The 21,072-nt window shown below is 50.4% G+C and overlaps 1 protein-coding gene and 1 long non-coding RNA gene across 4 annotated transcripts in view; one reads left to right on the top strand and one right to left on the bottom strand.

Moving 5' to 3' along the window:
* The first annotated feature begins 421 nt into the window (after nucleotides 1-421).
* On the top strand, nucleotides 422-7,174 carry LOC147652793 (uncharacterized). Its single transcript, XR_015287808.1, has 2 exons — nucleotides 422-503; nucleotides 2,280-7,174. It is a non-coding gene; the product is annotated as an uncharacterized LOC147652793 (long non-coding RNA).
* Nucleotides 6,620-21,072, bottom strand: part of FERMT2 (FERM domain containing kindlin 2) — a 51,685-nt gene continuing 37,232 nt past the window's right edge. For 2 of the 3 annotated variants that reach the window (XM_086892294.1, XM_086892295.1), the window contains 9 exons: nucleotides 19,563-19,697; nucleotides 17,924-17,973; nucleotides 15,657-15,781; nucleotides 14,226-14,332; nucleotides 13,669-13,890; nucleotides 11,373-11,393; nucleotides 10,781-10,905; nucleotides 9,887-10,028; nucleotides 6,620-8,027 (listed from right to left, as the gene is read on the bottom strand). In XM_086892294.1, the coding sequence (XP_086748420.1) occupies nucleotides 7,854-8,027; nucleotides 9,887-10,028; nucleotides 10,781-10,905; nucleotides 11,373-11,393; nucleotides 13,669-13,890; nucleotides 14,226-14,332; nucleotides 15,657-15,781; nucleotides 17,924-17,973; nucleotides 19,563-19,697 (1,101 nt within the window). In that variant the 3' untranslated portion in view covers nucleotides 6,620-7,853. The remainder of the gene's footprint in view (nucleotides 8,028-9,886; nucleotides 10,029-10,780; nucleotides 10,906-11,372; nucleotides 11,394-13,668; nucleotides 13,891-14,225; nucleotides 14,333-15,656; nucleotides 15,782-17,923; nucleotides 17,974-19,562; nucleotides 19,698-21,072) is intronic. The other variant, XM_086892296.1, reaches the window with a different exon arrangement.

Raw genomic sequence — 21,072 nt, 5'->3', positions numbered from 1 at the left:
CTGGCACAGGGTGCCCGGAGAAGCTGTGGCTGCCCCTGGATCCCTGGAAGTGCCCAAGGCCAGGTTGGACAGGGCTTGGAGCAGCCTGGGACAGTGGAAGGTGTCCCTGCCATGGCAGGGGGTGGCACTGGATGGGCTTTGGAGTCCCTTCCAACCCAAACCATTCTGTGATGCCACAATTGTGTGATCATGCCTGTGTTGTCCCATGGCCATCCCTGTGTCCAGGCAGCAATGCCTCCTCTGTGCCACCAGGATCGGGAATGTGCTCAGCCCTGCTGTGCTCACCCGTGGCCTCTCCCTCCCAGTCCTTTTTCCCTCTAGGTGGAGTTATTACACATCAGATTTCAGCTTCTTCCGTGTCTGCAGCTGCTCCTGCTACCGTGCAGAGAACGAGAGATCCCTGCCACTGCCTGGGTGCTTCCCTGGAATTTAGAGAGCTGAACTGAATGAAGCCCGGTGTACCTCGGAGAGCTTACACGTGTTGTGTGCGTGGGATGGGAAAGGTGAGCTGTGCTTTGGGGGGTGTGTGACCAGGGGAGGGTGGGGGCCCCTCAAAATGAAAGGAAAATGATTAATCAGGGATGCTCCATGGAGGATCTTCCCTTAATTCTGCTTTACGAGTTTTTCCTCCTTTCTCTTGCCTTGTGGCACAGTTGTAGGGGAGGAAGGGGAGGCAGGAAATCCCTCAGGGTTGTTTTTGAACTCTGCCTAATTAACAGCATCGTTTGGATTGACTTGGTCACAGAGGACTTGAAGGACAATTTGAGATGTGAAGCTTCCAGGTGCTCTCATTTCCAGGTCCTGTGGACATCTGGGACAATGTGGGTGCTGGGGGAGCAGTTGGGGCCAGGTATCCTGACTTCATCTCCTGCACATTCCCACACCAGCCACATTCCCTGTTCTCACTCAGCTCTCTGCCAGGATGCAGCACTTCAGTGCTTTGCAAGATTTACACCCCTCTCTCTCCTTGCCATCATTCTCTGTCTCAGACACATTCCCACCCTCTCCTCCTGTTTATGGGAAGGAAAAAACATTCAGGAGATAAAGCAGCTGCCCACGGCCGTCAGCTGGACACTGCGGCTCGCCCTGAGTTCCAGAGAGCCCCTGGCTGCATCCTTGGAAGGGCCTGACACGTGATTTTCAGCTGGGAGATGATATGGATCAGATGTGGTCCCTCCAGAGGGCCACCCAGGGTGGGACACAGCATGGCTGGGGGCTGGAGGTGGCCTTGGGAGAGCCCTGTCCCTCTGCATGGATGGGCAGGCTTCTTCCCCAGTTTGCCATTCCCAAGAGCTCTCCTTGCCCTTGCTGCCTTGGCAGGGGAAAAGCAAAACTCACAGAACTCACAGAACTCACAGAACTCACAGAACTCACAGAACTCACAGAACTCACAGAACTCACAAAACTCACAGAACTCACAAAACTCACAAAACTCACAGAACTCACGAAACTCACAGAACTCACAGAACTCAGAACTCACAAAACTCACAAAACTCACAAAACTCACAAAACTCTTGCCTCAGGGTCACAGCAACTCTTTGCCCTCCTGCCTAAATCTGCTGAGAGCCATCAGGGATACCAGAAACCTGTTTTTTCCCAAGTGTCCTGGGATGCCCCTGCGGGATGAGGATGAGGATGAGTGAGCAGGAATTAGATGGGCTCACCCCACTGGGACCATCATCCCATCTCCCACTGGTGGGGGAGAGCTCAAACCTGAGCTCAGTGGGCTCAAATGCTCTGAAACAAAAAAAGATGTGGAAAAGAGAGCAAGTCTAGATGTGATATTGGGAAGAAATTCCTGGCTGTGAGGGTGGTGAGGTAGCCCAGGGTGCCCAGAGAAGCTGTGGCTGCCCCATCCCTGGAAGTTTTCAGTGCCGGGTCAGATGGGGCTCTGAGCAGCCTGGGATAGTGGAAGGGGATTGGGATAAGGTGGGATTTAAAGCCACTTCTAACTCAAACCATTCTGGGATCCTGTGATGATGATGAGGAAAGGGCACAAGGGGAACAACAGAGCCTCTGTTATCCCATTCCCCGAGCCCAGTTTGGAGGGCAGTGCGGTGCCTTTCCTTGGACAGCCTGGGATCAGAGAGCTTCACTTTCTCTGGGCACCCCTGCAGTTCCCCTGTGGCCCCTCATGCTGGTTCCTGAGCTGTTCCAGTGCCTCTCTTTGGGACGTGTCCCCAGGCAAAGGACTAATGGGAGTAAATCCCAGCTGGGATCACTGGTGTGAGTCAAATTTCTAACCCAGATCCTCTCCCGTTTCTCACCCCCTTCTCCAGGCAGGAAATCAAAGCCCAGCTCACTCATTAGGGACGGACCAGCTGTTGACCAAAAGCCAAAAATAAAACCCAGAGCAAATGCTTTATTTGCTCAAACTGCTGCATTCTCAGAGGAGGGGGAGTGGGAGTTTTGCAAGCAGAGGCTTCCCACCAGCTGGGAATCTGCAGCTTCACCAGGAGCTGACAGCACAGGGGAGCTCTGTTACCAACTCTTTGTCTTAGCTGGGGATCAAAGGGAAAATTTTCTGAATGATTTCAGTTTCTGACAGGTTCCTGCCTATTTGAGCCGCTGTGAAATATGGGATTGGCCTTTCCGAGTCACTTGGGAATTTGGGAAATATTTTGCTGCTCCTGTGTCAAGCTAAAAAAAACCTCCTGAAATGCAGCCTCTTCCTCAGATCAGACCAAGCGCTGATCACACTGATGTGAGCTCCCTGGCAGCTTCCCTGGAATGAATTTGGCATGTTGGGGTTTCAAGTTCTTCTTAAACTGGCGTTTCCCAGCCTCTCCCCTCACAGCCCATCAGTTTGCAGCTCCAGGTTTGCATCCCGAGGGATCGCAGCCCTTCGGCCTGGGAAAAGTCCCCGTTTGCATCCTGGAATTATGAAAAGCAGACGGGAGAGCTTAAAGGAGCAGTTTCTGGGGGGAGGCTGAAGCCTGAAATATGTGGAACAGCTGGAGGGATGCAGGGGATTTCAAAGGGAAGGCTGGGATGCCGATGGAACCGGGAGCAGGCGCAGGGGCCGCATTGCACTGGTGCTTACGGGAAGCGCTGAGAGCTGGGAGGGCACTTTATTTGTTTCAGATCTATAACATCCAGCAGATATTTATGGATCTTTTATCTCTTTAGTGCCTTAGGGCTCTTGTGAGACTGAAAGCAAACAAATAAAACCCCCACTTGTCTCCAGAAAGGTTTGGAGCCGCATGAGCGCGGTCACCGATCCGCCTGAATTTAATTAGACCCATTAAAGCGCTCCTGGTGTCGTCACTCTGGAGGGCTTTGGATCCTCACCGTCCCTTCCTGCATCGGAGATGAGGGATAATACACCTGGGAAATGAGGTTTGTCTGGGCCAGACAGAAGCAGGCACATCCACATCCGTGTGCGGTTCCAGCGCTGCTGTGCTGGATCCTGGCTCTGGCGACACCAGGTCTGGCTTTCCTGCATCCCTAATCAATTCCAGGAAAATCCCTGGTGGTCCTGAGTGCCCTCAGAGGGTCCCTCTGTGGGGCAGCTCAGGGTGAAAGGTGCTGCTGATCCCAGCCCTGGGATGCTCAACCCCAAGAGGGGCTTGGAGAGGTCGGACAAGGCAGGGCAAGGTGGGATAAAGCTCGCATTCCCCCTTGGTGTGTGTGAGCTCTGGGAATTTGGGAGATGTCTTTGCACACAGCCAGGGAAGTGCTGGTGGCCACCCAGGAGCCCCTTCCCGGCCTGGAGGCTGGAAAGTCTCCAGTGTGTTTCGAGACACTGGGGTGACTCATCTGCCTTGGGTTTCCTACGGATTAATTTAAGGATTCATTTTAATCCTTTCAGCCCCTGCCCACCACAGGAAAGCCCCTGGGGTGGCCATCCACGGGAGGGCTTTTGGGAACCCACATGTCCTGGGTGTAGGGAATAACCCCACTCCTTTAGGAGTGCCTGGGGATCAGTTTGTGTTAGAGAATTGCAGTCTTGGAATGTTTGGGGTTGGAAAGGACCTTAAACATCATGTCTTTCTGACCTTCAGCCATGGACAGGGACACCTTCCACTATCCCAGGTTGTTCCAAGCCTCATCCACTTTGAAAATTTCCAAGGATGGGGAGTGCTTGCCCTCCCCACAAACCAGCAGCTTCCCCAAATGTCTCTTTTCCATCAATTCCTGCCAGCAGGATATCTCCATACCCAGCTCTCACCCCCTCCCTGCTGCAGGGATATTTCTTTTATTGCTGTGTTTTTAAAATATCTGTGCAAACCTCTCCCGCACCCAAAACTCCGCAGATCCCGCTCCGGCACTCGCCCATCTGCGCGGTATTAAATTACTTGGGATTTAAAACGCCCTAGGAATCCCAGCCGACCCCCCAGGCCATGCCTGCCTCACACAGGCATCCAAATCCCCTGCTGCATTCAGAGAGGTGCATTTTCAGCCTGGCAGCCGGTTTGCATCAGTACCTTGCCAAAAAGTGATTTATTTTTTCCTTTTCCCCTCCTCAGGGCCCTGCAGCGGGGTCAGCAAGGGAGGAACATCGTCCCTCTGCCCCTGCTGCTGTTGGAGGGCTGCAGTTGTCCCATTTTCAGGCATCTCTGCCACTTATTTTGTTAAACCGAGGTTTGAGCAGCTCTGTTGGCTTTGAATGTCCCTCCCCATCACTGGAAGTTGGAAATAATTCCTCTTTCCCAAGCACAGCCACTGGTTTGTGTTGGCTGAGTCACCCTGGGGGCTGGGGACACCCACTGGTGGCTTCTCCAGGGTTTTGGGTTTTAATTTGGATTATTCCTTCGATTACCCAAAAGAAACGACCACAGCCAGATTTCCCTATGTCAGCAAAATACATTTCTGTGTCTTTTTCCAGTTCTGGAAGAATGGGAAGTCCTACAGGAACTGGGACTTGCCAAGACCCTCCTCATCCTCTGCTGCTGGGTTTGATGGCCAGATACCCCAAACCCACCCGGCCTGTGACTCCCACATCACTGGAAACCCTCTGTGCACACCACATCCTGGTTTTCCTTTGGCTCAGGATCATGGAGCAAACAACCACAAACCTCCTTGTCCTCACTGCTGCCTGTCCCTGGGGTGGATCATCCTTCCCATGAGCTCCAGCTCTCACCATTTCCCTGCTTAATCCCTTTTCCTTCTTCCCCCGTGTCCATCCTCAGCCCGTGGCCATTCCCATCTGTGCTGTATTTTATCTGCTGTTTCTCCAGATTTTAGGAAAACCACATCATTTCTTACCTCGCTCCTCTCCAACATCTCATTACCATTTACATCTTTCCATCCAAGGAGAAAGGAAGTTTTCATCTAGGAATGATCCTGGAAAACCCAGCAGTCTCCTTGGGATCACCTCCAACCCCCTGGGATCCTTTCCTGCAGCTCCAGCACCGCTTCCCACCGGGCTTCTCCCAGCTCCCACCCTCGGGAAGGGCTGTGGTTGACAGCAGCCTCTGCCTTCCCATGGCCCTTCCCCGAGCTCCTGTGCTTTTCTGCTCGGTGTTTCCTGCCCCATCGCTGTGGGCCGGGCCCTGCCGAGGTGCCTGGGGACGGATGGACCGAGGGCATCTTCTCCCCATCTTTTCACCTCCCCATCCTGCCTGACCTCAGGCTGGGCAAGAGGAGGGAAATATTTCCCAGGGATCCATCCCCATCACACACCCAGCTTTGGAGCTGTTCCAGAGATCCTGGTGCTCCCTGCCAGGAGCGTGCTCGCCGTCCTCTGCTCGCGTGTCTCGGAGCTGCCCAGGCTTGCTGCATCCCAGAGAACGAACCCGCGGGCGTGGGGCAGGATTGGGAGCATCCCTGGCACGTCCTGGCTGCTGCTCCACCCCTGCTGCACTGGGAGGAATCTCCCAGCCCCAGCAGACCACCCCTTATCCTGGATTTTATGGAGCAAGGGTGCAGCCTGGGAAAGGACTGGTGCAGAAATGGGGAGAGGAGTTTGTCCAGGGGAGGTTTCGATTTGGGTTTCAATCAGGGGAAATTCCTTGATGGAAAGGATGGTGAGGCACTGGAACAGGCTGCCCAGGGTAGCTGTGGAGTCACTGGAGGGATGTAAAAGCTTTGTGGATGTGACACTTGGGGACACAGTTTAGGAGTTTGGCTTAGATTTGATTCCCTGAATCCCTGGGCTGCTTCCCACTGCCTGGCCAGGGAGTGGGATCTACAGGGGACCTGAAGGGGCTCCAGGAGAGATGGAGAGGGACTGGGGACAATGGCCTAGAGTGACAGGACACAGGGAATGTCTTCCCAGTGCCAGAGGGCAGGGATGGATGGGATATTGGAAAGAATTCCTGTCTGGGAGGGTGGGGATGCCCTGGCACAGGGTGCCCAGAGCAGCTGTGGCTGCCCCTGGATCCCTGGGAGTGTCCAAGGCCAGGCTGGACAGGGCTTGGAGCAGCCTGGGATAGGGAAGTGTCCCTGCCATGTCAGGAGGTAGAAGGAGATGGGCTTTAAGGTCCCTTCCAAGCCAAACCATTCCAGAATTTTATAACTTTTTGTTGCTTTTTTTGTGGCGTTTGATCAGCAAACTTGGGCTAAGGCAGCAGGAGGGAGCCCAAGGCTGGCACGGGATGGCTCCATCCTACAGGAGGTGTTTATGGCCTTTCCACAGCACAGTTAGACCCCAAAAACCAGGAGTGGCAGCTGAACGTTAAATAAAAGATTTGACTTTTATTTAAAATAAAATGTATTTGAACATAGCCTTGATACCACGGACTACGGGAACGCAACACTGGTTTTTCCTTGGCAGTAGGTGGGCACGGGATCCCTCCTCGTTAGCATTAATGTGGGAATGGCTTAATGAACCTGGCAGTCCTGGACCCAGGGATCAGCTACTGAAGGTGTTGTGGCACAGCTCTGGAATCCCCTTGAACTTAGATTAAAATTTATTGGGCTGAAATTGTATTTTTTGTGGGTTTTTTTATTGGTTTGTCCCCATACCCCCTCCAGACATCCTACAGTTACTGCTGATCTACGCAATATCCTAGCTGGTTTGTGAGACTAGTTACAAAAACTGTACAACTTTATAAAATTTGTGGTTTTTTTTACATTAGTTACACAAAAACCTTTACTTCATAAACCTTTTACTTCATATCGTAATGAAAAAATTTGCATATCAGAGGCAGAACAGTGACTATGCTGGTGAATACTAAAAGTGTCATAATACAATACGGTGTACAAATAAAATTTAAAAAAAAAAACAAAACAAGACAATATAAATGATTATCAAAAGGCAAGTTAAACAAATAAAACCAAGCTATAACAGATTAACAGAAGAACATCTTCGAGGCCACACAAAACTATCCTCAAAGTCATGTCAGGCACCTTCAGAGTCCTGGTGTAGTGTGAGAGGAGAGATGGCAGCTTTGCTTGGGAGCAGGACGACTTCAAACAGGTCAAATGTACAGAATAAAAACACCAAAAAAAAGGAAATAAAACACTCATGCATTAAACATGATAAATAGACTTCATATAGGTTAGCCCTGGATGGCTTTACAAGAAGATGGCTTAGAGTTCTCTTCAAAAATTGGCTTTTTAAAGTCAGTTAAATCTTTATCCTGATCTGCCCATCAGAGTCTGGATCTGCACTGTCACCCTGCCCAGACATGGGCTGGTTATAGCAAATTAACAGAAGTGCTCATTAGTGCACACAGATTAACTGGTCTGGTAATGCAAAACAAAACAAAAACCCCCCAAAAACCAGAAACCAAAAAAAAAAAAAAAACCAAAAAAAAAAAACCAACCAAAAAAACCAATTATTAAAAAAAAAAAAAAAGATACATTTCAAGCTTACTTTATTAAGCAGCATTATCTCAAAGGACAGCTTTGGAAAGTTAAACATGAATATGGCCATGGGGGTTCCTGTGGGGCGAGGCTGGTGGGGCTCACACCCAGCCACTGGTCAGTTTGTAGAACATCTCCTCGTCCAGGCTCTCGTTCTGGTCCTTGGCTCTCGTGGACAGGAAGATGTAGCCCCCGATGAACTCGTGCACCACCTTGCAATCCACCTCGGTGCAGATGAACGACACGCGCACCTCGTCCGCAAACTCCACCGTCACCTGTGGGCAGACACAGCTCAGCCCCAGGGAATTGCTTCTCCCCGATTCTTCTGGCTGTTCAGATGATTTTCTAAATGCCTGAGCAAAATTCTGTGCTGCCAATGTAGGAGTGAGCCCAGAGGAGATCGAGGGCTGGAGCCCCTCTGCTCTGAGGCTGGGAGAGCTGGGGGAGCTCACCTGGAGAAGGGAAAGCTCCAGAGAGAGCTCAGAGCCCCCTGCAGGGCCTGAAGGGGCTCCAGGAGAGCTGGAGAGGGACTGGGGACAAGGGATGGAGGGACAGGACACAGGGAATGGCTCCCAGTGCCAGAGGGCAGGGATGGATGGGAGATTGGGCAGGAATTGTTCCCTGTGAGGGTGGGGAGGCCCTGGCACAGGGTGCCCAGAGCAGCTGTGGCTGCCCCTGGATCCCTGGGAGTGTCCCAGGCCAGGTTGGACAGGGCTTGGAGCACCCTGGGATAGTGGAAGGTGTCCCTGCCATGGCTGGGGGTTGGAATGAGTTGATTTTTAAGGTCCTTTCCAACCCAAACCATTCCAGGATTCTGTGAACGGTAATTTGGCCTTGAGGATCTTTATGAGTTCCCTCTACCTTTAAATATCCTGTGACTCCTATTCAAATATTTAGATACTGAAATACCTTTTATTTCCTTTTTTATTGTTTTCTATTTATTTATCCATTCATTTATTTATTTAAATTACCATTACCCCTTGTATTCCCCCATGACTCAGAAACAATCCCCCTGTGTGTTTCCACCTCTCCATGGTGAGCACGTGGCCACACTTTCCCTGCTTCCAGAAAAACAGGGATTTGGCACAGACTTGTCAAAATTTGGGATTTCTTTCTCCTTTTCCTTGGTTTCCTAAGTCGAATTTTGGCCACAGAAATACTTTATGGTGGCTGGGGGAACTCATTTTGAACAAACCATTCATTTATTGATGCTCGTTCTCTTTTTGTCCCCCCATCACTGACAGCTCTGCAGGAGGGATGGGAATTCCCAGCAGAGTATCCAAGCTGGATAACTGGCATATCAGGGCTTGCAACTGAGTCAAAACAATGACTCTGAGGCAGAGGGTGAAGCCAAATAATTTTTCCAGCAACTCTTAATGAGCTGCAAACTGCAGGAGAGAAGCCCTCACGTATCCCTGGCAATTTTAATGGTGTGTTCTGCCAAAAAGGAGCCCAAAAATTTGTGCATCCAAATATAACAGCAGGGGAAAAGCCCATCTGAGAGCCTGGGGAAGTACCTACTTGGGGTTTTTTTTGCTATTTACATGAAAGTCTGAGTTGTACAAAAAATGAAAGGGATTTCAGTGTGGAGAAGGCCCTGTCTGTGTTGGGGGTTAGGATGGAGCCCGAGCATCAGGGCTGAGGTTTCACTTCATTTAATTGTGTGGGGTTCAGAGGAAGGAGAAAATAATTCCTGGCTGCAGGAGAGATTCAGGGATTTTTCTTGAGGGTCACACACAACTCCACCACTGCCTAAAGGGGCTCCAGGAGAGCTGGAGAGGGGCTGGGGACAAGGGATGGAGGGACAGGACACAGGGAATGGCTCCCAGTGCCAGAGGGCAGGGATGGATGGGAGATTGGGAATTGGGAATTCCTGGCTGGGAGCCCCTGGCACAGGGTGCCCAGAGAAGCTGTGGCTGCCCCTGGATCCCTGGAAGTGCCCAAGGCCAGGCTGGACAGGGCTTGGATGAACCTGGGATGGTGGAAGGTGTCCCTGCCATGGCAGGAGATGGAACAAGATGAGCTTTAAGGTCCCTTCCAACCCGAGCCATTTGGGATTCCAGGACTCTGGCAGTGGTGCCTGTCTCACTGACAGGAGCAGGGGGAGAGGACAGGGTGTCAGACACCATCTCACCATTTTGATCTCCCAGTTCACGTTCCACTGTTTCATGTTGCTGAAGCGCCAGGTCTTGACGGCGTCGCCCGTGCCGGCGTCCATGCGGATCAGCCGGTTGTAGGCGATGCCGATCAGCTCGTCCTTCTTCCCACCCTGGAACCTGGTGGTGGGATTGATAAAAACAGTGTGAGGCACACAAACCCAGCAGTGGAGCTTATTTGTGAAATCATTTTTATAAATCTGCGCAGCTCCTGTTTTTAACTTCAGCTGCAGCGCAATTTCCCCGGCCAAGGATGTGCACAGGGATGTCCTTCCCCATGGCTGGGGCTGGGATGAGATGATCTTTGAGGTCCCTTCCAACCCAGTCAACCCAATTTAACCCAACCCAACCCAATCCAATCCAACCCAAACAAATCCAACCTAATCCAATCCAACCAATCCAACCCATCAAATCCAATCCAGTCCAACCCAACCCCCCAAACCAATCCAATCCAATCCAATCCAATCCAATCCAACCTAATCCAATCCAACCCGTCAAATCCAATCCAGTCCAACCCAACCCAACCCAACCCACCCAATCCAATCCAATCCAATCCAATCCAATCCAATCCAATCCAATCCAACCCAACCCAATCCAACCTAATCCAATCCAATCCAGTCCAACCCAACCCAACCCAACCCAATCCAATCCAATCCAATCCAATCCAATCCAATCCAATCCAATCCAATCCAATCCAATCCAACCAACCTAACCCAATCCAACCCAACTCAATCCAACCTAATCCAATCCAATCCATCCCAACTCAATCCAACCCAACCCATTCCACGATGATTCCAGGATATTTAACCCACTCCCTGTACTCATTAAGGAAATGGGTAAAGGAAAGGGCCCAGCCCTGCAGCCCCACCCACCTTGCGTTGAAGTGCGTGATGCCGAACTCGGGCAGCGACTGCCAGGCTTGGATAAAGCGCATCTTGGCCTCGATGAGGCTCATCTGGGCCACGTTCTGGTGAGCCTCCAGGATGCGTGCCGTGATCTGTGGGCGGCGAGACACAGCGGGGTCAGGGGTCAGGGGACCTCGGTGCCACCTCCGCTGTCACGCGCACGGGAGCGGCTTGGGAGCCCCCAAGGATCTGAGCGCAGATAATCAGCAATTCCTCCCCTGAGCTTTTATTTCAGCTCTGCCTGCTCTGAGCCCACGTGGAGCTTCCCATCTCCAGATACAGGAAAGCAAATACACATCAGAGCTGTCTGGAGGCAAAGAGCCACTCATGCTCTTGGGAACTTTAAGATGTGAGCGAACAACAAGGCAAATTTCTGGAGTAGGGTTTCCAGTTTCACCCCATAAATCACTGGGGACTGTCATAAAAACCAACCAGGGCCCAAGTGTCACAGGGAGGGTGCAGGTTTTGTTAGTGCTTTCACCGCTGCTCTCTAAACCAAAGCGGTTCTAGATTAAGTTTATTTTAAGTTTATCTTAATTTTATTGTTGCTGTCACTTACCAAATCTCTTACATAGCCTGGCTGAAGATGGCAAGGCGAAATGAAAAAAAAAAAAAAAAAGAAAAAGAGGCAGAAAGAAAAAAAAGCAATCAGAAATATGGCAACAAAGCAAAGAAAAAGTGTAAATTAACTGCAAACCAAAGTTCAAGCAAAAAAAAAAAAAAACAAACCACATGCACAATTCCTTAGGTGGAAAAGCAGCCAAAGGGAATGTGAGCACGGACAAGCCAGCAGAGATTTGCTGCTCGTGCCGGCCCTGCTGGAGCACTGGAGTGATCCCAGCTGGGCCCTGGCATTGTGGAAAGATGGTTTTGGTCCTGAGATGGTTTAGGGTGGATTTCAGAAGCAGGTTCCTTCCTCAGAATGTGCTGGCACTGCCCAGGCTCCCCAGGGAATGGTGACATTCCCGAGGCTGCCGGAGCTCCAGGAGCATTTGGACAGCGCTGCTGGGGATGCCCAGGGTGGGATTTTTGGGGGGACTGTGCAGGGTCTGGAGCTGGACTCTGATCCTCGTGAATCCCTTCCCACCCAGGATATTCCATGTTCTGTGGTCCTGCTGGGGGGTGAGGGGAGGGTGAAGCTGCCAGTTCAGACGTGGCTTCCTGACCTCACTTTCCTCTCCACGTCTGCACAAACTCAAGGCCACTCTCTGGCTGGGGAAGCTCGAGAGGAAGCTCAGGAGCTCGCCCTGAGCTCAGCAGATCCTTCTGTTTGGGATATGTGGAAAAATGATTGGGATGTTGTTTGGGATAACAAGCAGATGAAGGAAACATCAGCTGCATTTCCCAGGGATGTGGCTGCCCTTGCTGGCTCTGACACCAAACTCCGGCAGGGCACCTGGAACCCTGAAAATCCTTATTTTGGGTTGGTTTTTGTTTATTTTTATTTAGGATTTGGTGCTTCCAGTCCCAACCTGCCAACCCTACGCTGCTGCATGTGGAGACAAACATCACCCCAGTGGGTTTGGGGCTGGAAAGAACCCAGAGCCTCCATAAATCCACGGCCAATCCTCATTCCAGCACTCCTGTGGGCTGCACAGCCTCCTCCTCCCCCTCCTCCTTCCATGTGCCGGGGCCACAGAAGGACCCTTGAGGTCGAATTCCTGACATTCCTGCAGCCTCTATCCCTCATTTCTCCCAGCAAACATCCTCTGCTGCTCCAAGCTTTGCCTCTGGCCACCAAGGAAAATCCTAAATCTGCTGCTTAGCTGATGCCTGGTGTCCACACCATGGCCACATCCTGGCTGGGATCATCCCCATCGTGCCCATCCCCACGATTCCATGGATTTTAGTTTTAAAACCAGGATACCTGCACAGTAAGCAAGTTTTCCAAGCTAATATTTTCCCAGGTGCCTCTCTTTTACCAGAAATTTAGAAAGTATTTTAGATATATATTAATATATGTATCTATATATATGTTAAAATAGTCTATTTATGCAGCCTCTCCTCCATCCAAGAGGATATAAAGGCTTATTCAGGAGAATAATGAGGGCTATATAAAATATAACTCTACTGCCAGGAAATCATCGTGCTGTGCCAATAAAAAGTTATATTTTTCCGGCTTCTCTGACTTGCAGCCTTCTTCTGGGCTTGGAGAAATCATATCCAGCCCCAGCCAGCAGCCTGAAGGATTTAAGTCACCAAAAGGCCACGGAGCAATGCTTTCCTTATTTTTGCTGCTGTTCTGACATATAATTCTCTTTGAGAGAATCCTTCATCCCCAGTGCAGAACAGTTCAGCCCTGTCAGGCAGGGATCAGATGGAGCGTGGATGGAGTTCAAGCACGAGTCACAGCAACTCAAAACCGAAGCAATGTTCCAGGGACTGGCATTTGGAAGCAGTGGAAAAGCAAAGAGAGAAATATGCAAACCGTGTTACAGCCAAGTGTGGATGAAGCACTGCAAGCAACTGCAACTCCTCTGATCCCGTGGATTTCTCCATGGATTCTGTGCAGGGGAAGGGGTTTTAACCCCAGCACCGGGCAGAGATGGGGCAGCTGGGGCCAAACCATTCCCAGAATGTGTTTAAAATAAACAGAGCCCAATTTCAAAATGGATTTCCAATCGAAGGTTCCCCGCCGTGCCCGTGCACTTCACAAAGCACGCGGCAGAATCCCGGTGCTGGGCGCCATCCCCAGGTGCTGGATCCAAACCACACCCTTCAGTCCCACCTCATTTTAGTACCCACGTGCATCCCAGTGAGTGAGGACATCCAAACCATCCAAACCACGCCGTGTTAAACACCAGCCGCCGCCGGGACGCGTGTCCAGCCCAGCCAAGGCCAGCAGCAGCACCCACCTGCTTGTTCTTGTACTTCTTCAGGTAGCGAGGAGACACCAGGCACTCGGGGTTGATGTCGGTGTTGATCTGCTCCGGGATCAGCTGCGGGTCTGGGTTCAAATGCTGCATTTTCAGGAAGGACAGGATGTTCTGCACTTCCATGCCGTAGGAGCTGTCGGCCATGGTCTTGCCCTTGGAGGCCAGGCGGCAGGCGGCCATCCAGCTGGCGTACTGCGTCTCCTGCCCCCCAAAACAGGGACATGTGTTTGTCATGGCCATGGGGGGATCAGCAGGCCCCTCAAAAAACACCCCATGGAGCCCCCGTTCCCCTCCCAGCCTCAGGAGACTCCAACATGCACAAAGACAGGCAGAAACCAAACCAACGTGTGGCCAAAAACCACACGACAAAGCCAAGGCTGAATTTTCTTCTCTGAACTCACAGGTGACTTGGAGCACATTTGGAATGCTGAGATTAGACAGGTGAGAGGATTTTCTATTTGTTTTTAAAAGAACAGCACCTGAGCAGGATGGTGAGCAAAGGGAAAAGAGGTGGCCAGTCCAAGAGATGAACTTACGTTGTCACAGCGCAGCCAAATCTCGTTCATCCCCTCCGCCACCGGAATCAGGAGCTTGATGTTGAACTTCTGACCAGAGATGTTCACATCAGGGGTAACTTCACATCCTGCAGTGAGGAAGATGGTGTTTAGCAGGGGTGTGAGGAACTGTGATTTAAAAAGTGGCAAAGAAAACGAAAATAGGTAAAGAAAGAGCAAAGCTCCCTGACTCAAGGATCTCAAGAGGCATCTCAGTGCTGCCAAAGGTTTGTCCCACTGATGGGATGAACCCTCCACACCTGTGTCAGATGTCCCTTTTTCCAAGTGTCAGGAAAACAGGGGGAAAAGCAAGACCTGATCTGAAATCAATGAAGCCAAAGCGAACGAGCACCCACAGAACTCCTGGATCCTGCCTGGAATCAGAAATGGATCCAGTGGCTGGCAAACACCCCAAAATCTTCATGAAAGCACAGGAAAAGGTGACTGGACATGTGCTGCCTCTCACCCTGAAACCCCTCTGTTATTTATGAGTGATGGGATGCCATGAAGTGTTTCAGGCCAGGATGGGTGGGGCTTGGACCATCCAAGGTGTCCCAGCCCGTGGGAGCGAGGTGGAACTGGATGGGCTTTAAAGTCCCTTCCAACCCAAACCATTCAGGGATTCCATGATTTGGCTGCTGCAGCCAGCAGCGAGGTGTGAGCATCCCGCTCCTGGTGCCTGGAGAGAATTCCAAGTGGTTGTGTAAACACAGGGGGTGAGGAACCGACCCAGCCGCGGCAGCGCGGGCGCCGCCCCCCAGATTTCTGCTAAGTGCTGTCACAGCAGATTTGTCAAAAGCTCCCAGAAAGGTCCTGGGGGCCAGGCCTTGCTCCCACAGCAGCCCGAGGTTGCCTGGCATCCCCCCTGCTCCTGCCTCCACGGGGAGAACAGACGAGCTCACGGCAGCTCCGCGGCTGCCGGAGCAGGAATGTTTCGCTTGACGCAAGGACAGGCAGCCACCGTAGGAATTTCAGCTCTTGAGTGAGGCTGCTCCCAGCCAGCAGCGGAGAGAGGAGGAGAAATAAAGGCAGCAGAGGAAGAAAGTGGTCTGCTCTTTCCAGTTTCTGCCGTGCAATCCTTTGGGTAACTGACAGAAAGGGCAGGCAGAAGGTTGGAACAAGGTTTGGAAGGTCCCCTCCGACCCAAACCATTCCATGGCTCCCCAAGCTCTCTTCCTAGGCTATTGGGGGGCTGGTGGTGATTCCCCATGGGATCACATGTAGCCACTATTTGGAATTCCAAATCTGTGCCACGATATCAATCCCAGCCACCTCATTCCTTCACACACCTTTACCCAACCCCGGGATGGAATTCTGAGGTGATAAAGCAGCAGGAAAACAAGACACAGGAGGAGCAGCCCATTCCTGGAATAAAAAACAGCTTCTCTTACCCCAGCCTCATGCTTCTCTTACCTCTCAGGTTCATCTGGTGAGCAGGAGTCCCGTTGGATTCCTCTTTGCTTTTGTAGCAGGAGATGGAGGTATCTTTGAAGGTGCACCAGTAGGGCTTGTAGCCTTTCAACGTCAGCTTCTTGGGCCTGCAGGACACGTGGAGGGACATCTCACTTGGCCTGAGCTCCTAAAACAAGCTGCTTCCCAGGAAACCTCAGTATTTCCTCAGAATTGCAGCCCTGGCAAGCTGCTGGCAGCAGCCTGGGTTATTCCCACCCAGCCTGGGGGCTCAGCCATCCCTTCACTGCTGGCTCAAGGAGTTGAGCTCCAATTCCAAGTTGGGACTCTTCAATCCCAGGGAGATAATTTGGGGCAAGGTGGGGGGAGCTGGAGGACTGTGCTATAAAACAGAGGAGTCCATGAAGCACTGCAAAGTCTGCCTCTCCAGCCACCACATGAAACTGGAACCTCTGCTCAGCTCTGAGGGGAAGCAGCACTTCCAAGGACGTGTCAGTCACGCACACGCCTGAGTGCACTCCTTGTTTTCTTTTTAAACACTCCAGAGCACAAAAGGTTCCGTTCTTTTCTACAGAAAACATGGATTTTGTTTGATTCTGCAGGAGAACTGATGGCCCTGAGAAGTGAAGCACCCTGAACTGATCCCAACACAAGCCCAGAGCCTTCACAGAACTCCAAGTATCAGAGTATTTTAACCTTCCTGATTTCTAAATCTTATTCTAAGGCTGGATCCGCAGCCTCTCACGCATTTCTTGTATTTTCATCTCAGAAACAGTGCTGAGAGTAGTTTAGATGGGAGATTGGTAAGAAATCCTGCTCTGTGAGGGCAGTGAGGCCCTGGCACAGAGCAGCTGTGGCTGCCCCTGGATCCCTGGAAGTGCCCAAGGCCAGCCCGGACAGGGTTTGGAGCAGCCTGGGGTAGTGAAAGGTGGAACTATCCAGCGGGTGGAACAGGATGATCTTTAAAGTCCAACCCAACCCAAAACACTCTGTAATTCTATGATTTTAGCTGGCAAGGGCAGTAACCTGGCTGGCAAGGGGAGACAGAACCATTCCAAACCTCTACAGCCACACCAGAGACGCACTGGGACACATTTACAAGAGTTAAATATATGGAATACAAGGAATGCTCCCCAATCCTCCTCCCCAGCTGGAGTGGGACAAGAAGCACATCCAAAGCTGGGACAGCTCCAAGCATTGCACCTTTTCTACTGGATTTCTGGCACTAAAATACCACCTGAGTCCCATTTTTAGGAATTCTGTGTTCAATCTGACAGCCTCAAACCCCAGGGTTTAGGGCTGAGTGAGGAACCAGCAGCTTCTGGCTGCTCCATCCCCTGGCACTCCAATGTGCAGGCAATTAGCTCCCAGAGTGGTGCCTAATTTGATTGGCAAATCAGCAGATCAAGGGGAAGAACAAGTTTTTTGTTTGTTTGTTTGTTCAAGGGAGGGAGGAAACACCCACTGAGGGGCTGGGCATAGCCTTGAAACCTTGCCCCAGTTAATCCAGACCACAAGCCCAGACAGAGGCAGAGACCTCGTTAATTCACCTCCGGAGAGGGAGAAGGAGTTTTCAGAGCACAGTGCCAGGTTCTGGCTCCAGAACCAAACAATTCATAAAATAAAGGCTTGTTCCAGGGCCACTTCACTGTCTGCAGTGGTTTTTTTTCCCCCCCACCACCCTACAGCTCTGCTGTGAAATCCCATCAAGTGTTTCCAGCTTCCAGAACTTTCACTGCAGCAGGCAATAAATTGCAAAAGACGGTCATGGCTGCCAAAAATGTTCCTCCGAGTCCAGACGCTGCCGTTCCCGGTCTCCATGAACCACCAACCGAGTCACAGCCAGCTAAAAAAACAACCCTAAATCCTGAGCAAGCTGGGAGAGGGGCAGAATCAACTTAACCTGCTCCTTTTGGCATGGAGAGACCGGGATCCTGGCTGGATAGAATTCCTCCAGCCTCCTGCAGACCAGGAGAAATCTTTGAGGGAGGTTTTTAAGTTTCACTCCTCATTTTAGTGTGGTTTGTTCTCTCCTGGGTATTAAATGTGTTAAAGAAACATCCCAGCACACACTGTTGGCTATGGGATGCACCAGAGCAGGAAAACACCTTAAATTTTGTATTTAAGTTTTAATATTGAATATTTTGAGTATCATAAGGCAGGGAGATAAAAAAAAAAAGAAAAAAAAAAGAAGGAAATTAAGAGGCAGGACCATTAATTATTCACAGCCATTACCAGTTCCACAAGCAGCTCTTCCCATCAGCACTTACTTGAAGACTTTAATGTAGTCGGCGAGCTCTGGGATGGAAGTGATGTCACCCTGGAAATCAAAGATTATCCCACTCACTCGGAGCAGTGGGATCAGGAGGGAAGGGATGTGGTGCAGGGGAGGAAACCAGGAGCACCATCAGGGATTAGAGGTCGTGAAACTGCTCCTGAGAAAGCCCCAGGAGAAGAGAGCAGTGAAAAATCCAGGGCCCAGCTCTGCTGTTTGGAAAGCAGAGGACAAGGCTTGATTTTCCTTGGAGGAATTCCTGCTGCTGCCGGAGCCAATTCCCAGCCCCGGGGTCAGCGGCGGCCACGGCAGCAGCGTTTCCACAGGGAATTTTCTCCTCCCTTCACTTATTCCTGATGCTCCAAACAAAAGGGGAAGAGGCACCTCTGGGGAAGGGATTTTTAAGATTTTTTTTTTTTCTCCCCCCTCCCCAAAATTTTTTAAATATTGAGTTTAAATTCCCTTTTTTTTTTTTTTTTTCTTTTTTTGCATCAGGGTGGCACTTTGCAATTCCCAGAAACTGGAAATAAAAAAAAATTTCAAGGGACAGGCAAAGGGAGGATTGCTCCAGGAGCTTCCAGTAGCAGGACAGTTTACTTTCAGTCTGCAATGAGAAACTGTTTACAGATACCACAGGGAAAAAAAAAATGCAGAATCTAAACAAACAATCCAGTAATTGCCCATTATCCAAATTCAATTACTCGAATGCATCTGGAAATGGCTCCTGCTACAAAGCCCTATGGAAAGGGATGGGGGTTTTTTTTTTGGATGAATCATTGTCCTCTTCACCCCTGTCTGGCAGGGACTGTTCCTCAGTGATGTGCTTCAAATCTGGTTTTGCAAAAGGAATTAGAAAATATGTCTTGGTGATAAAAATTTGTTATTTCTGGTTTATACTGCAAAGCTCTGCTGTTGTTAATGCCAATAAAGTATCTAAGGATGGATGGAGCTTCAAAAAGACCCGTCATAAACACTTAAAAAAATTATATGAAGTGTAAAAGTGGAAAATTTCAGAGATTTTAGGGTTGGAAAGAGATGGTTTAAATGTGCAAAATGTCTGGAAAAGCTGTGCTGGGCCAAGGCTGACAGGACTGAGTCCTTTTAATGTCCTTTAATTTTCAGGCTTTATATTTTTAAAGGTGGAAAACCAGTGTTAAAACGACTTCAATATAAAAAAAAAAAAAAAAATCCCAAATGCTCTGAAATACAGACCTAGGCTAAAATCCAGTCTAATAAAAATAGGGTTTCATAAGCCTAAATTAGTTCTGAAAATCCAGCAGCTGCTTTAGGTGCTGTAAAACGTGAATTAGAAACAGTGGAAGAGGAACCTCAGTGTGGAAAACTCAGTTATTTGGGAAAGTCAGTAGTCAGGATAAAAAAAACCTTAATTTCTTAATTTAGTTTTCCATTATTTCATCAAGAGGGTGGCTTGGTGCAGGGAGGATCAGTAAGATCCTGTCTCCTCCAAGACTTTTCCAGATGGGTTCCCTCTTTCCAGAACTATCCCTTGGTATCTAAAGAATCTGTTTTAAAGAAAATACTACTGGGGTGTGAGCAACTTCCTCGTAAGAATTAGAATTAAAAAAAGAAACAAATGAGGTTGGATGCCTGGAAAAATCCCCTGCAGCCCTTACCAGGATTGTGGACGTTTTGCCGCCTTCCAGGGTGATTTCCAGGTCCGAGAGCGCGGCGTCCACCTCGTCCACGTCCTTGTCACTGTGGTTCAGGTGGTTTTCCGAGGACATGATGGACAGCTTGTTGATGTGGTACTGCAAGGCAAGGCCAGGGTCACACCTGGATGCTCCTGTGAGCCCAGAACCCCACGGGATCATCGTGACACAGCTGCCACGCTTGGGAAGGGGAGTGGGACACCAGGAGCAGAGGCCACCAAATCCTGGGAGGGTTTGCTGGGTCAGGAATGACCATCTTGGATGTTTCCAGTCCAAGGGGTCTCCAGGCACTGATCCCTGAAGGAGATCTCTGGACTCCACAGGGCAGAGCTGCTCTTTCCACCAAGCTGAGGTTGGAAGGGACCTCTGGGGGTCACCTGGTCCCACTCCCTGCTCCAGCAGGGAGCTGCTGTCCAGGACCACATCCACCACATCCAGGACCACATCCAGGATCACATCCAGGATCACATCCAGGATCACATCCAGGACCACTGGAGTAACTCCAGTGATGGACACTCCCCAGCCTCTCTGTGCCATAGGTCACCCCCTGCCATGGAGATGTTTCCTGATGTGCAGAGGGACCCTCCTGTGTTCCAGGCTGTGTCCATGGCCTCTGCTCCTGCCACTGGGCACCTCTGCCCACCCCCTTTCCTGCCTCCCACCAGGTGTTTATGGATGTTTGGAAGGGACAAAAGATTCCCCATCCCTGGAAGTGTCCCAAGGCCAGGTTGGATGGGGCTGGAACAACCTGGGATAGTGGAAGTGACCCTGCCCATGGCAGGGGAGGAACAAGATGACCTTTAAAGCCCATTCCAACCCAAACCATTGTAGGATTCTATGTCTTTGCATCTGTTTTCACCCCAGAAAACCAAAACATCCATAAAATCTCACAGGAAGTGCCCAACCCACTCTGGAGCACTTGGATGTAAATTGAGTCATTATAATCCTGCTTTTCTCTCTTTTTTTTCCTGGGAGGGGCCCTTGGAGCAGGCAGCCCTGGTCCTGAGGGGGACATTTCTGCATCCTACAGCTCCAAGGTGTGCCAGACCACACTGAACAAATGCCTGCCATCCCTCTCGTGGAAGTCAATAGCAGGTTGAGCATTTATGCCAAATCACACTGAGTATTTCATAAAGCAGATAAATAAATAGTTCTGGGAAAGCCACAGATTATCCCCAGCTGGTTTGGGGGCAGAGAGCCAGAAAGGCACAGTTCAGTAACCCCATGCTCGTATGGGATGGGTTAAGAAGGACAGAACTGAAAGTTAAGATAGATATAAATACGTTTGGTAAAAGCAGGTCAAGTTCTTTTTCATGAGGGATATTCAGTGGCAAATATTTAGATTATCTCATAAACTCAAGTGAGGATCTGGAGATGGGAAATGATCCAACTTCTACCAACATGAGAAGGCCAAGCTCCCACCAGAGACAAGGTGAGGCTTAAAACACGATTTTAAACTGAAGAAGGGATGGTT

This window comes from Cyanistes caeruleus, chromosome 6, assembly GCF_971803275.1.
Source record: "Cyanistes caeruleus chromosome 6, bCyaCae1.hap1.1, whole genome shotgun sequence".
In the NCBI taxonomy this organism is placed as follows: Eukaryota; Metazoa; Chordata; class Aves; order Passeriformes; family Paridae; genus Cyanistes; species Cyanistes caeruleus.
Note: the sequence above shows the minus strand (reverse complement) of the source record. Positions and strands in the feature narration are given on the sequence as shown.